We start from the raw sequence: 14,285 nt of genomic DNA, 5'->3' as shown, positions 1-14,285 counted from the left end.
TACACTTTTCTATCCTAGTCCGAGACTTAGCTATGTAGACTAGAAATCAAGACTCATAGTTTTGATCACTAACATTGACAAACATGCTTGAGATAGAAACGCATGCGAGGTCGGCCGAGAAATGCTCTAATATGTCTAATGCTTGGTTTCCTTCCTGCACATTTCTCTTCTGGAGTTTTTTTCCAAAACACTCTTAGTTGGACATCTATTCAGTATATACACTGCACAAGAAACTGCTTCTCCCCATAATTCTTTTGGTAACCGTTTAGCTCTTCTCATCGTTCTAACCATTTCCATGATAGTCCTATTTTTTCTTTCTGCCACTCCATTTTGTTGTGCCGTGTATCTTGTTGTGACTTGGTGTTCAATTCCATTGTTTTCCAAAAAATTATTTAACTGCAATATACTCAGTGCCTCTGTCAGTTCTTAGCACTTTGATTCTCTTGCCAACTTGATTTTACCAACATAAGCTTTAAACTTCTTAAAGTACTCAAAAGCATCACTCTTTTGCCTCATCAAGAAAACCCAACCTTTTCTACTAAAATCATCAATAAAGGTGATAAAATACTTGTTACCACCTCTAGAGATCTCTTCTATTGGTCCACATAAATCAGAGAGAACTAATCCCAAATGCTCTTCAGTTCTTACAGATTTTCCAGCTGGAAAAGGGTCTTTATGCTGCTTTCCAAATATACAATCTTCACACTTGTCTTTAGGGAGAGTTATATTTGGCAATCCTGAAACCATATCCTTCTTCTCAAGATGTTGTAAACTTTCAAAGTTCACATGTCCCATTCTCATATGCCATAACAAAGTATCATCATTTATAGGAGAACTATAGCATTTTTCTTCATTATAATTAATATTCAATGGAAGCAATCAATTTTTGGTCATTTGTACCTTTGCAATAAGTCTCTTTCTCTTGTCATGAATTGTGCAGATACCTCCTTCAATGTGCATTGAATATCCTCTCTCAGAAAGTTGTCCCATGCTCAGCAAGTTTTGATGTAGTCCAGGCACATAAAATACATCTGTGATATAAGCTTGAGAACCATTCTTCAGAATAATAGCTATCATTCCCTTTCCCATTACTGGTACTAAGGCATTATTGCCAAACTTCACATCTGTTCTTTGATTCATCCAGATCAACAAACAAATCCTTTAATCCACTCGTATGATTACTACATCCAGTATCTAGAAACCATTTTTGACGTGCTTGTTCTTCACTTGGAATGACATGCCATCAACAAAACTTCATATTCTTCTTCTAACAAATTTACTTTGTTATTCTCACAATCTTGTTTAGAAAACCTTTTTCATTCAATAGAAAAGTGACCTAATTCACCACACTCCCAACACTGAATCTTTGTTTTGTCAAGAGTTTTCTTATATTTTCCTTTTCCTTGATTTTGAGATGGATTAAATTTACCTTGAGATTTAGTCGAGTTAGACTGTTGTCTGCTATTCCAATTTGTCTGACTTTGAAGTGCCTCTTCAACTGGTCGAATGAAAAATTTCTCTAGCATTATCTGCTCATTAGATTGTAATGATCCTAATACTTCATCAATCTTCATATCAGAAACTGTATTACATTCTTCAATGGCAGTTACTTTTGACTCAAATTTTTTAGGTAAACTATGCAATATCTTTTCTATAATTGCAGTATCATCAATTGTAGCTCCATTAGCTTTCATCTCATTAACAAGACTCAATGTTTTAGAGAAGAAATCTTTTATCAACTCAGTTGAGTCCATCTGCAAAAGCTCATACTTTTTTCTGAGGGTTTGGAAACGTACTTTCTTCACCTTGTCAGACCCTTTATAATAACTTGTTAAAGAGTCCCAAACTCTCTTAACTTCCTTGATATAAACTACTCTATACATGATAGATTCATGGATTCCTTGATGAAGGATGTATGTAACTTTAGAGTTATTTTTTCTGTTCTCAGCTAGAGCAGTTGTCTGTTATAAAGTAAGAGCAGTTCCTGCAGCTAGTTCATCATATCCTGCGTCGACAATATCCCATACTTCTTAAAACATGAATATATTTTCCATCTGTATTTTCCAATGCTCAAAATTCTTGCCATCAAAGACTGGTACCTTGATCGAACTCATGTTGGATGTCGTCTTCTTAACAACCCTAACAACTCATGATCTACTGGCTCTCTGATACCAATTTTTGGACCCCAAATCTTTTTCCTACTGATCAAAAATAATGCAGCAAACAAGTGACAGAGAAAAACTATGTAAAACACAAGAACAAGAACAAGTTGAAGCTAAGAAGATTCAATTAAAACCTCGTACTGTTGCTTACAAAACTCAAGGACTCAAAGCCTATACTTATACTAAACCAAACCGCGTGAAAAGACTTCCAAATTTATCAAACTTCCTAACAAAAATTACGTACTAAGCAAGCAAATAAAGACTTCCTATACAAGCAAAACCTACGGAACATTCTAGTTTTTTCTAGAATAAAACTTCACTTTCGTGTTATAGTTCGAACACTAAAGAGTCTTGATTGAACTCACTTTCTAACATTGATCCCATATTACATGTTTATATGTACCGTCGGATTATACATAATCTCAAAAACAAAAAAAAACAAACTAAAAATCGTGATTTTGGGGAAAATAAAAGAAACAAATCAAACTGTTGGATCATGGGGTTTTTTCACCCTCTGAATATCTTAGAAAAATATGATGTTAAATATAATTAATCAATCAAGTAGCTTAAATCAAAATATTTACTCATACAAAAACATGAAATTGACCTATCCTTCATTGATTTTGGATGTATTTTTAATGTTGAGCAGAAAAATCAAAAATCTTGAATCTTGAATATTCTCTTTCTCATTTACCGTCACTTTCAAACTCTTTTTCTTCATCTTTCCCTTTTTTCACCCCTTTTTCTTCATCATTGATCTAGAACCAAATGAACGATGTGAAATTAAAGTTGACTACCTAATCTATCTAAAGACTTAAAGGCCTAGACGAATAAAGCTTCCACGTTGAACGGTGAGGAAACCATCGCTTTCTATTGGCCGAAATAAGCTTTTTTGAAGTTTTGTGAAACGAGACTTCTGGTAAGGACACTTGGAAACATATGATTGGCTTAAAAATTACAAACTCAAAAGGAAAACCCCGTGTTTGGAATTTTTATTAAGTTCAAATTCAATTTGGAAGAGTAGGAAATACCGTATAGTCCTAAGAATAATATATTAGAGAGAGTCTAGTCCAATTGACTCAGTCATGTGTCTGTTTGGTCCTATTTGGGAAAATATATTATAGTTTAATCCTAGAAATTATGGTTTGGTCCTAGGGTGACGTCATGGATGATGTAATTGTCATCTTGTAGTGGCAGAAATACCCTTTTAGATTAGGACCATATATATATTCAAAAAGTAAGAACGAAGAAATCATTTTCAGATTTACTTTTTCTCTCATCTTTTTTTTTTCTTTCCAGATCTAATCTCTCTCTTTTTTTCTTTCTTCTTCTTTTTCTTCCTACTAATAATGGCATCTCCATTTTTTTTCTTCTCTTTTCTTCCTGCTGCTATAACAATGGTGATTGAATGTGAAAATCCACGTCTGTGATTTAGATATGGAGATCGGTAGTTGTAGACGATGAATACGATGATGTTGGTACTGTTGAATACGATTTTTCTAGTTTTTTTTTCTTTTTTCAGCTGTTGCAATTAAATGATGAAGACGATGGCGTTTAATCTTGATTTTTGAATGTTTTTTGTCTCTGTTATTGATGATGATGATGAAGAAGAAGATAAAGATCTGCTACTGTTGCTGTCGTTGATGATGAAGACAGTGGTGTTTTTGAAGACGAAGATGTTGATGATGTTGTTGAAGACGACGAAGATGATGATGCTGCAGTTCATTCCGTAAATGAACTCTGTTTTTATATGGAGTTCATTTCTGGAATAAACTCTGTTTTTTTAGCTTTGGAGTTCATTTCTGGAATGAATTCTGGTTTATATGTTTTCTGAAAAAAATTAGTAGAAATTAACAGAAGTTTATTTTGACGAATGATCTGCTACAAGAAAATAAGTAAAATCTAACACGGAAGGGTACTTTTGTCTGTTTTATATTTTTAAATAATTATGGACCAAACAGTAAAGGCGTTTTCCCAAAGGACTAAACAGACATGGGCCTACCTAAAAAAGGACCAAACGATATTTTTCCCTTTGGAAGACGAGTACCTACCATATTATGACTTTTTTTCCAATTAATTAATACATAAAGGGGAAAAAAACATAAATATTCTGCGAAAATAAAAAGAAAAATAAATAAAATTCTCGTATATTTCTTATCTTTTCTCCACCTATTAATGCATCGGGACGGGATGACAACAAATCACAAATACACACGCCAAATCTAGAAGAAAAAAAATGCACATCCAGACGTGGTGGGGTCACCCATTAAATGGGTCCTCAAAACTGGATTAACTAATATTAGCACTCGGAACTGGAACCGCAATCGGATACCCATTGATACCACTAAATTTCCCACCGTTAGATGTAGACTATGAATAAAACCCATAGGATGCTTTGTTCTTCTTTCTAGCAAAACCCTAATTTATCTTCTTTCACTACCTGTCTCTATTTATAAAGTCAGACCGCCTCCACCTACAGCAACATATCTTGCCTCTCCTTTTATCTCAGTCTTTTCTTTTTTTTCGTCCATTAAGTCATTTTTATTATTTTTATTGTATGGATCCAATGATGGTAATGAAATCTTTGAGACCTGATTATCTATTGATGATAGCTATAAGCATTTACTGAGGATACCATCAAATTACGTTGATTCAATTCCATTAGGGTTTTTATTTCTTCTGGTTTTTGTTTAGGCTTCTTTAATCTGGTCCACAGGATATTTCAGTTCCTGATTGACTCGTTCCCTTGAAGCAATAGTATTTGTTGCTCTACATGCCTTTTTGTATTTTCATTTGCTTTCGTTGCATTTGAGAAAGTTCTAGGTAAGAGCATAAATTATTTTTGATTTAGTGATATGTTTGATGTAAAATGCCGATGATGATTAAACATAGACCTGTAATGATAGTGGAGATGACCACAAAATTATAACATCTAAGGGGCTGAGGCATAATCATACTATTCATGTTTTCTTTTCTAAACTTATCAGTAGCTTTAGTTTTCTGTACTGTTACCAGTCGGGTGTTATTGTGTTATTCCGGTGAACCGATAGAAACTGTCGCTCTAAAAGAAAAGGTGGGAGGGCGCCCATTTTTATGGCTTAGAGTCGTTGCTATGTTCACTGTCGGGCACCGCTGGATACTACAAACAGCAATTTAATTTAGGTTCATTCGAAAAAACGTATCTGCCCCAACTGTTTTTTTACCGACAGTTTGTTGCAAATTTGTCAAATCTATCAGACGAAAGGAAGGACACCTTAAAGTCGGTGCTATTGTTTGTGTTTTTTCCAAATTTATGCACCATGGATAAGACAATATTTTTAATATAATATAAAATGACGAAAATGCAGTCCAACAATCCCATTCTCCTCGTCAGAGTGGTTGATTGCAAGTCTTCGTGTATTTTTTTTCGTAAGTGCATTCAAAAGAACTAATTTAGGGAGTTTGTAATCCTTACATCATGGTTTATCTATATTAAGAACATTTTTAATACAAGATGGGGGAGATTTACTCCAATTCAAGTTCTGCCTAAAGGTCTTTGCCTCCCGTTGCACTATTTGCGGTTCTAGGTACATAGAAAAAACCCAAATTCTTTTTGACTAAGATTAAAATCACCCCCACTCTTTATCCCACTCCCTTCTCTCATTAGGTGGCACTGATCTCAACCCTTAGATTCAATAATAATGAGACTCCTGCTAATTTCAATCAAAGAATCAAGGGTTAAAAATAGTGACACCTAATGGAGGAAGGGAGTGGGGGAAGTGTAGCAGCTTCGGGATCTTAGTAGAGATTTTGCGTCGCCTCTTACAATTTTTTCTTTTTTTATGGGGTCCCAGTGGGCTCAGCCCCTCGGGAGACGCATAGGGGATGGGTTTGTGTGTGGCGGTTTTCACCTGTTTTTTTCTTTTCGGTCCGCAAAGTCTTTATAGAAAACCACACTAAAAAACCGCCACACACAATACATTTCCTGTATGTCTCTCGAGGGACTGGGCCCATTGAGACTCACAAATAAAAAAAAAAGAAAAAAAAATTGTGAGGCGGTTTTGACATAAATATTTTTTCACGGTTCATACAGAACCACTGTAATTATAATTAGGATGCAACGCACAAGATTTATGGATTTTACCGTTCTATCAACCGTCAATACTAATTTCTGGAGATTAGTTGGAAACAACATTACATTTGGCTCGGCCAAGCATTATAGTAAGGCCATTTGGCTACGCCAAACACCATAGTTTAGTTGTTTAGTTTAAGGTGTAGCTAAGCGAAATGAGCATGAAGATACACGTAACTATGGGAGTCCGAACTGTGGGAATCCAAATAGTACTTTGTTTTGTTTTTTGTTTTTCTGAAAAGGAGGCATGCCTCAAATATATTGATCATTAACTTGTGATTCAAGATCCATAGAAATTACATGGCAGACTCATCTCCAACAACTATTACAATAAATTCAAAGATTTCAAACAGACAACATGCGAACTCAAACCATTTTACACCATAGTCCCAGACCCTAATTTGAAAAAATAATTCCTACCATATCTAATCAATTTCAAGATATCATGACAAGTTTAAATGACTTTGGTCGGATCAAAACTAACGCATCCGAACCATATAACAAATGTAGTAAAGATGTTATGATCCAAAGATCCAACCATTTCTCAAAGGTTTTTATAAAATCATAGTAACATATGTGGAAAAGGTGTAGTAGGATCCATGGACCCATCCTTTTACCAATGGTTTTTTCATAGTAACAATAACATAGGTAACTAGTGTGAACGGTTATCTTTTTATTGAATCAGTGTTGATTGGTACGGGTCTTCTTCCAAACAGGTGTTGGTGTCTTGGGTGTCTTTGAATCGGTTTGTAGCTGAGTCTTTGGTGTCTTTGAAACTGTTGGCGTCTGAGTCTTTAGAGAAGTTGTTTTTGTTGGAGTGATAAATGGACCGAGATTCATGGAATCTTTAGATGATGCAGCTAAAAGAATCTTTGTTGTCGCTGCTACTATTGAGTTTGTTGAAGATGACATAGTCTTCTTTGAAGAGAAGAAATTGCACAGTGGGATCAAAAATTAATCAACAAGCACTTGAAATTATCTTGATGAAAAATCCCAACCCAATCACTTTAATCAACAAAAAATCACTTTAATCAACAAACAATAGCGAATTTGAAATTTCAACAAAGATATGTAGATCCTAAGCCGCAGATGATGGGATTTTCAATTGAGTTGTAGTAAAAGGTTCGTTGAGGCTTGTGAAAGCAAAAGATTGTAAACTTAATAAAACTTAAAAGTAAAGAAAACTTAGATCAAAATTTGATTTCAAGATATTAGGAATAACCAAGACACTGATTCCACTATTACACATGAATAAATTATGATAAATAATCCAAAACTCTAATTATCTTTGAAGTCCCTTATTTCTTAATTCACATATAATCAGGCAAATTCTCAAATATTAATTGTATACCCTAAGCATAGATTATCTAAAAAAAGTATAACCTATCTAATTGAATCACAACTAATGAAGAAAATTATGCAAACAATTAAAAACTCTGCAAAGGCAGTGATTGAGTGAATTATAAATTATAAATTAGAGAAAATAAAATAGTTACCAATTATTCATGCGTAAATAGCTTCCTCATTGCCTTGGTTGTGGGAGAATTAGCACATCATCATGTTAGAAACACCCTCAAAAGTTGATTTCATTTATGCTCAAAGAATGGTTTACAAATGATGAAAAGGGAGAAATATAATGAAAATCGGGTTTGTAACGGTTATATGTGTGACAAACCAAAGAACGATACACAGGATGTGTCACTGATACTGTAGCAAATAAGTCTGCCGCTGAAGTGTCACAGTCACTGTAGCATGAACGACAGTGCATGTGGGTCAATGTTCTTCGTGTTCTTCAATGGCAGCAGCAGCAGGTTTCTCTGGTGATTGTATTTCGTCTCTGTGATGTTCCAAATCCTCGCAATTCTCTGCGTCCCCATTCTATGACAACCCAACACCTATTTATAACCCAGCAACAGCAAAATATCACGTAATTACTTCATATAATTCTCCATTACTCGACATTATTCTTCACGGCCAGTTTAGGAAATAATTCAGATTTTTGATCTCTACACACGTTCTGAAGCTGCCAAATTGCCATATTTAACTCCTTCGTACTCCAAATAGTTGTTAGGGCCTTTCAAACACGAGCAGCACATGTCTAACTCGTTGTAATCCCGTGAATATTCCTTCCAGCGTATGTGTTTCCCTGTTTTACTCTCACGGATTATTTAGCCAAATTCAGTCGACAAAATAAGCCATACCAGGTTTGTTAAGTCCATTCACATAATCCCAACAAATCCTAGCCGTTTAGTCTCCTTCTAACACGCCCAAAATTTCAACCCTAATCTGCCAGGTGAAAAGCTCCATTTCCCGCCAAAAATCAGTTTTGAATGTTGAAGATGGGTGCAATGGATAAATGGGTGTTGTGGACAAAATTGGGCTATATATATATCCGCGGGTGACACTTAGCAAAAATAGCGGGTCCGTATAACAATTGTCCTCCGGGGTGCTCCGAGCAACTTTTCGAGCCGAATTTTCCAACTATATTTTTTTCCAAAAAATACCTCCAAACACACAAAACATCATAATAAGTACGAAATCGAGTATTAACAATACGGAACAATGAGGACAAATTAGACACAAAAAAGTATCTATCAAATACCCCCAAACTTATTATTTGCTAGTCCTCAAGGAAAACTAATAAAAAATAAAATCCAACTCACTAGGTGGCCCTAGTGACCGAGTTATAGTCTCAGGTGAGTTTAACATAGGTGTACCCACAAAAACCTTAACTCCAGACCCTAGTTATCTACGCAGAACCTTGGAAGGCACTAAAGAATCTCCTTGGTTGGCATACTTATTGACTACAGGAGGAAGTACCCTAATGCGAAATTCCAATTGTTGTACACGATTTTGCACTCAAGCATACTAAAATTCATATAAAGTGACAGAGCTCTACTCAGATAGTTTCTGGACATCATAAACCGGAGTCAACCAATCACATGGATAGATTAAGAAGATGGATGTAGAGAAAAACGTGGATGATGTTGACTAAGGTGAACCTATCCTAATGGACTGAGATACTGGTCTGGACTAATATCAACACACTAGCATATACAAGGGAACCAGTGGTCGATAATCCTAACTCTAGGTCAACTTAGATGGCATATACAAGGGTACCAGTGGTCGACTTTATTGTATTTATTCCGGTTGGTCTGGTGGTCTGGTCTCAATTTTCTTTTATGTATCTCAGTCACTCTATTTCACCCTAGTAATGGTAAAAAGAAAAAAAAAGTGATCAGGATTCTTTCGATGTTTCCATCACGAGGATATGACGAAACTACCATGTTTTCTTTTCTAACACCTGAGCTCTGTGCTTTTATGAATAGAATCTTCTAGATGTTTCCATCTAATCAGATTGGTTCCTCAAATCCTACAACCAAAATGTTCCCATCCACTTAGATTGGTTAGTGCCGACCTTAATAAGCATAAATTTTTGGGCTCTGGAGTTTATTTATTGCAACTAAAAGCTAGCAAAAAGTTTCTTCCCCACCCCCAAACTTAAATCTAACATTGTCCTCAATGTTTTTAATGAAAGAGCAATACCAAAAAGTAAAGTAACATGAGGAAAAGTTGGAAAGATAGTACCTGGGTGAAGAAAATCAAAAACTAATACACAACATACAAGCGCCTCAATGGTCAATCAAAGGTAAACAGGGTCCTCCAGAGGGACCTCCTCAACATCACCTGTAGGAAAGGGCTCTAAAAAGGGTTTCAATCTCTGACCGTTAACCTTCGAAGAAATACTACCATCCGGTGTCTCGATCTCAACAGCTCCATGAGGAAAAAAAGTACGGACCACAAAAGGACCGGTCCACCGAGAGCGTAACTTCCCGGGGAATAGATGCAAACGAGTATCATACAGAAGAACTTTTTGACCTGGAAAAAATTTCTTTCTTAAGATATTTCTATCATGCACAAGTTTCATTTTGTTCTTATACTCCTTAGCACTACCGTATGCATCTCTACGAATCTCTTCCAACTCATTGAGCTGGAGTTTCCTATGGGCTCCTGCCTTGTCAAGTGAAAAATTTAGCTGCTTAATGATAATATTTTTTTGAATGATGTTGTAGTAATGAGGTTCAAACTCTCGGACTTGTGAAGATTAAATTTAAAGATTTAATAAAATTATATACAAAAATATTAACAAAGTGGGCGAGAGGTAACCAAGACACTAGATTTCACTATGACGCAAAATTGAATGATACATATTTCAAAACTCTAATTATCTTTTAAGACTCTTATTTCTTAATTCACAAATAATCTGGAAAATTCTCAAAAATTAATTGTATCCCCTAAGCATAGATTATCTAAACAAAGCATAACCTATCTAATTGAATCACAACTAATGAAGAAATATTTTGCAAACAATTAAAAACTCTGCAAAAGCAGTGATTGAGTGAATTATAAATTATAAATTAGAGAGAATAAATAATTACCAATTATTCATGCGTAAATAACTTCCTCATTGCCTTGGTTGTGAGAGAATTAGCCGCTCATCATGTTGGAAAACCTCTCAAAGAATTCAATAGATGCTCAAAAATGGTTTACAAATGATGAGAATATGATAAATACAATAAAACCGGATTTGTAACAGTTATAAGTGTTACAAACCAGTTGTTACAGAAAATGACAGACAGAAAGTGTTGTAAACACTGTGCTGCGACCCTCGCCTCTGTGTCGCTGACACTGTTAAAAAACGACTGTCTATGTAGGTCCGTTCTTCGTGTTCTTCATGTTCATCAGCAGCAGCAGCAGCAGAAACCGAGTTTGGGAAAACTCGAATTTCTTCTTCTCCGCCTCTCCTCAGCCCCCCAGACTCTCGACACCCCTTCTATGATACCTCAAGACCCTTTCTATACACCTACAACACAAGAAATCTCCTCCATAACTCGAGATAATCCTCTCTTTACTCGGGTGATAAAAAATATTTTCGGGAAGATTTTCTTCCCTTTTTTATGATTTTCACGCGTTCTCAGCTGTGTTTCTTTCCTTTTATACCTTCTTCACGCTCCAGAATATTGATTAAGTCTTCCAATCACGAGCAGTACACGGTTAAACTCGTGTAAGTTTGTGTTTATCCTCCAACTCACTGTTTGGATTAAACCAAGTTATCCAGCCAAATTTGATCGAAACAAACACCCATACCAGCTTTTCTATGACATATTACATCTACCCATGAAGTTTCAGCGATTGAATCGCACAAAAACTCCTCCAAAATCCGATCGAAAAATCTGCCTGTGAAAAGAAATATTTTCCCGCCAAAATATTTTTTTCGAATTTGTGAAGAAGGTCACCCCTTATCCAGTGGTCGCCCCTTATCCGTTGCCGGAGTCCGAATAACACATGTCCTTTGGGGTGCCTTAAGTAATTTTTCTGGGGCGTTTCCAGCATTTTTTCTGGGTTCCTCCGGCGCATTTCTGGGGTGTTTTTAGTCTCTATCCTGGGGTGTAAAACACCACTTTTCAAGCCAATTTCGCCGCAAGAGCTTATTTTTCCAAAAACATCTACAAAATATAAAATAACACAATAAGTATTTAATCGAGTCTAACAATACAAAACATTAAGGACAAATTAGACACAAAAATGTGTCTATCAAATACCCCCAAACTTATTATTTACTAGTCCTCGAGCAAAACTAATAAAAAATAAAATCGAGGTAATCTCGGAAGGGTTTACCAGAGGTGTACCCACAAAACCATTACTTCTAATTGGTCACAAGTATCCAAAGAGCTATGAGGACATACATATTCTCAACCTATCTCCAAGTAACTAGAATGCCAGAGAAATTAAAGGTGTCAGCTCTAAAGTTGACTGAAGAAAAGGGGAGACACATCCGCAACACTGCTAGATAAAGAGATATCCGCTACACAGCTAGATAAACATTGTAAGATGCGTCCGCTGCTTTACAGCTGGATAAGATTAGGAGAGAGATAAAGATGAGAGGGACATCTGCTACACAGCTGTACTAATTACGTGTGATGAGTTAAACCAGTGCTAGAAAGATCTTGTGTCAAATTGAAAGCGAACTAACAAATCAACCAAATGTATCTTTCTTCGACTCTCTCATAGTGCTCAGTAGAAACAACGTCTTCTTCGGTCTTCAACTGTTGATGATAAACTATCGAACCTCATAGAACCTTGACAATTAACTCTTCTCTTCGATTTCTTCCTTGACTTATAAATTTCTACTTCCCTTTGGCCTTATTGAACAAAACGTAACGATGATTTTTTCATTTTTCATTTTTTTTTTTCATTTTTTTTTTTGGAAACAAAAATAACAAGACAAAAATTTAAATGGCCATGAGAGAAGGACTTTAGAACTTGGATCTTCGCAACTTGTGATGTCTTGGTATCATGAACTTCAACAACTTATATCATTTGTTCTTATAAATTTTTGTAACTAAGTCTTCAACTTTGATTTTTGAAATATTCTTTTCTGTTGTTACTTCTAAACCTTAAACGTCTTCAACTTTCTTCATCTATTTTGATGTCGCTCCGCTTGTTGATGATGATAAGTTTCTACTGAGAGAGAGTCGTAATAATCCAGTAACTAAGACTACATTGTGAGGTTGCTTTGTCTTTCTGGCATTTTCTCCTGACCTACTCGCCTTTCCATCATGGATGGTTAGGTCCATCACGGTTACCCTCTAAAAGGAACAAGTTCTCTCCTGAATTTCAAGGATCTCAATGTTTTTTTCTCTAATGTCTCAATAGTTTGTTATCTCTAGCATTCCAATTTCTATCTTTTCGGTAAGAAACAATATGTAAACTTAGCTAACCGGGTACTATGTGACGCTAGAAGTTTCAAAAATGCGACTAAAATGTTTTTCCCATACCCCCAAACTTAAATCTAACATTGTCCTCAATGTTCTAAAGATAAAATTAAAAGCATGAACAAGGAGAAACTGTAACCACTTGAAGCAAAAGAGATAAGGAAGGATATTACCGTGTCGCAAGAATATTGGGTTACCTCCCAAGAAGTGCTAAGTTTAAAGTCTTCAGCCAGACATCGGAAGGAATGAGTCACCTCATAGAATCATATAGAAGTAGTTGGAATAACTGTGGGTCATCTGGATCAAAAAGTATTACCCAAAAGAAGAGGAAACTGCAACAGACCAAAAACATACCGAACATATCCTTGTTTAAGAAAACTACATCTAGTTGTGGCTCAGGTTCAGGTTCTATAACTGGGTCTAGATAACAGGTTTTCATCGGTTGGATTTCCTCAAAGCTAAGATCCAGTTCAGGTATTAGAGTCTGGAAAAACTCAACTAAGAACTTAGAAGCACATAACAACAACCTGAATAATTAGGGATCCTCTAAGTCAATTAGATTTGACTCACACAGCTGACCAAAATTAAAGAGATGGTCTTCCTTAAGAAAATGTGTCGACCCTAATATCCTAAAGTGATTAGGTTTAGTCTCAAAACTTAGTAACCGACACATCTTAAAATCAAAAGTTCCCACAATTGGAAGAAAAGTTTTTGGTGGGAAAACAAAGTCAATCTTGGTATAATAGCCTGGGTTAACCACATCAACCAGAGGATGGGTTTCTAACAATTGATCTTCTTTCTGGACATCATTAGGTTCGGGAAAACGTGTATGAAGATAATCTTGTAAGATGGTTGAGGCACAAATGTCAAGTCCTACAGGAGGGTACTTTCTAAGAGTTAAAGCACACGGAGAATGATAATCACCCCCAAACTTAGAGTTTTCTGTGTCTCTAGAAAGACTAGTCACAACTTCCCTATTTTCTAGGTCATCAGATTCCTGGAAATGGTCAATAGATTCTTCTAAGTTGGGTTCATCCTCACTCATTTCTACGAGTTTATCATCTTCTAAGACTAGTGTTTCTAAATCGCTAGATTCTAAAAAAATATTCTCAGGGTAAACTCTTTCCTCTAAACCATCATCACAATCATATAAAGGATTATCAGAGAAAGTTTCATATAAAGGCTCATAAACTAAGGTTTTAATCATAGTTACCTCCTCCGATTCACTGATAGGCA

The 14,285-nt window shown here is 35.7% G+C and overlaps 1 protein-coding gene and 2 non-coding genes across 3 annotated transcripts; 2 read left to right on the top strand and 1 right to left on the bottom strand.

Annotated features, from left to right (window-relative positions):
• Positions 1-879: 879 nt before the first annotated feature.
• LOC113339436 lies at positions 880-1,883 on the bottom strand. Its single transcript, XM_026584729.1, has 2 exons — positions 1,430-1,883; positions 880-1,124 (listed from the first exon to the last, which is right to left on the bottom strand). The coding sequence occupies exons 1-2, from the start codon at positions 1,881-1,883 to the stop codon at positions 880-882; spliced, it is 699 nt and encodes a 232-aa protein (XP_026440514.1).
• Positions 1,884-4,724: 2,841 nt separating this feature from the next.
• LOC113341974 lies at positions 4,725-4,795 on the top strand. Its single transcript, XR_003356295.1, has one exon. It is a non-coding gene; the product is annotated as a small nucleolar RNA R66 (small nucleolar RNA).
• Positions 4,796-5,030: 235 nt separating this feature from the next.
• Positions 5,031-5,112, top strand: LOC113341357. The gene has a single exon (XR_003355904.1). It is a non-coding gene; the product is annotated as a small nucleolar RNA SNORD25 (small nucleolar RNA).
• The last annotated feature ends 9,173 nt before the right edge of the window (positions 5,113-14,285 follow it).

This window comes from Papaver somniferum, chromosome 1 (assembly GCF_003573695.1).
Source record: "Papaver somniferum cultivar HN1 chromosome 1, ASM357369v1, whole genome shotgun sequence".
In the NCBI taxonomy this organism is placed as follows: domain Eukaryota; kingdom Viridiplantae; phylum Streptophyta; class Magnoliopsida; order Ranunculales; family Papaveraceae; genus Papaver; species Papaver somniferum.
Note: the sequence above shows the minus strand (reverse complement) of the source record. Positions and strands in the feature narration are given on the sequence as shown.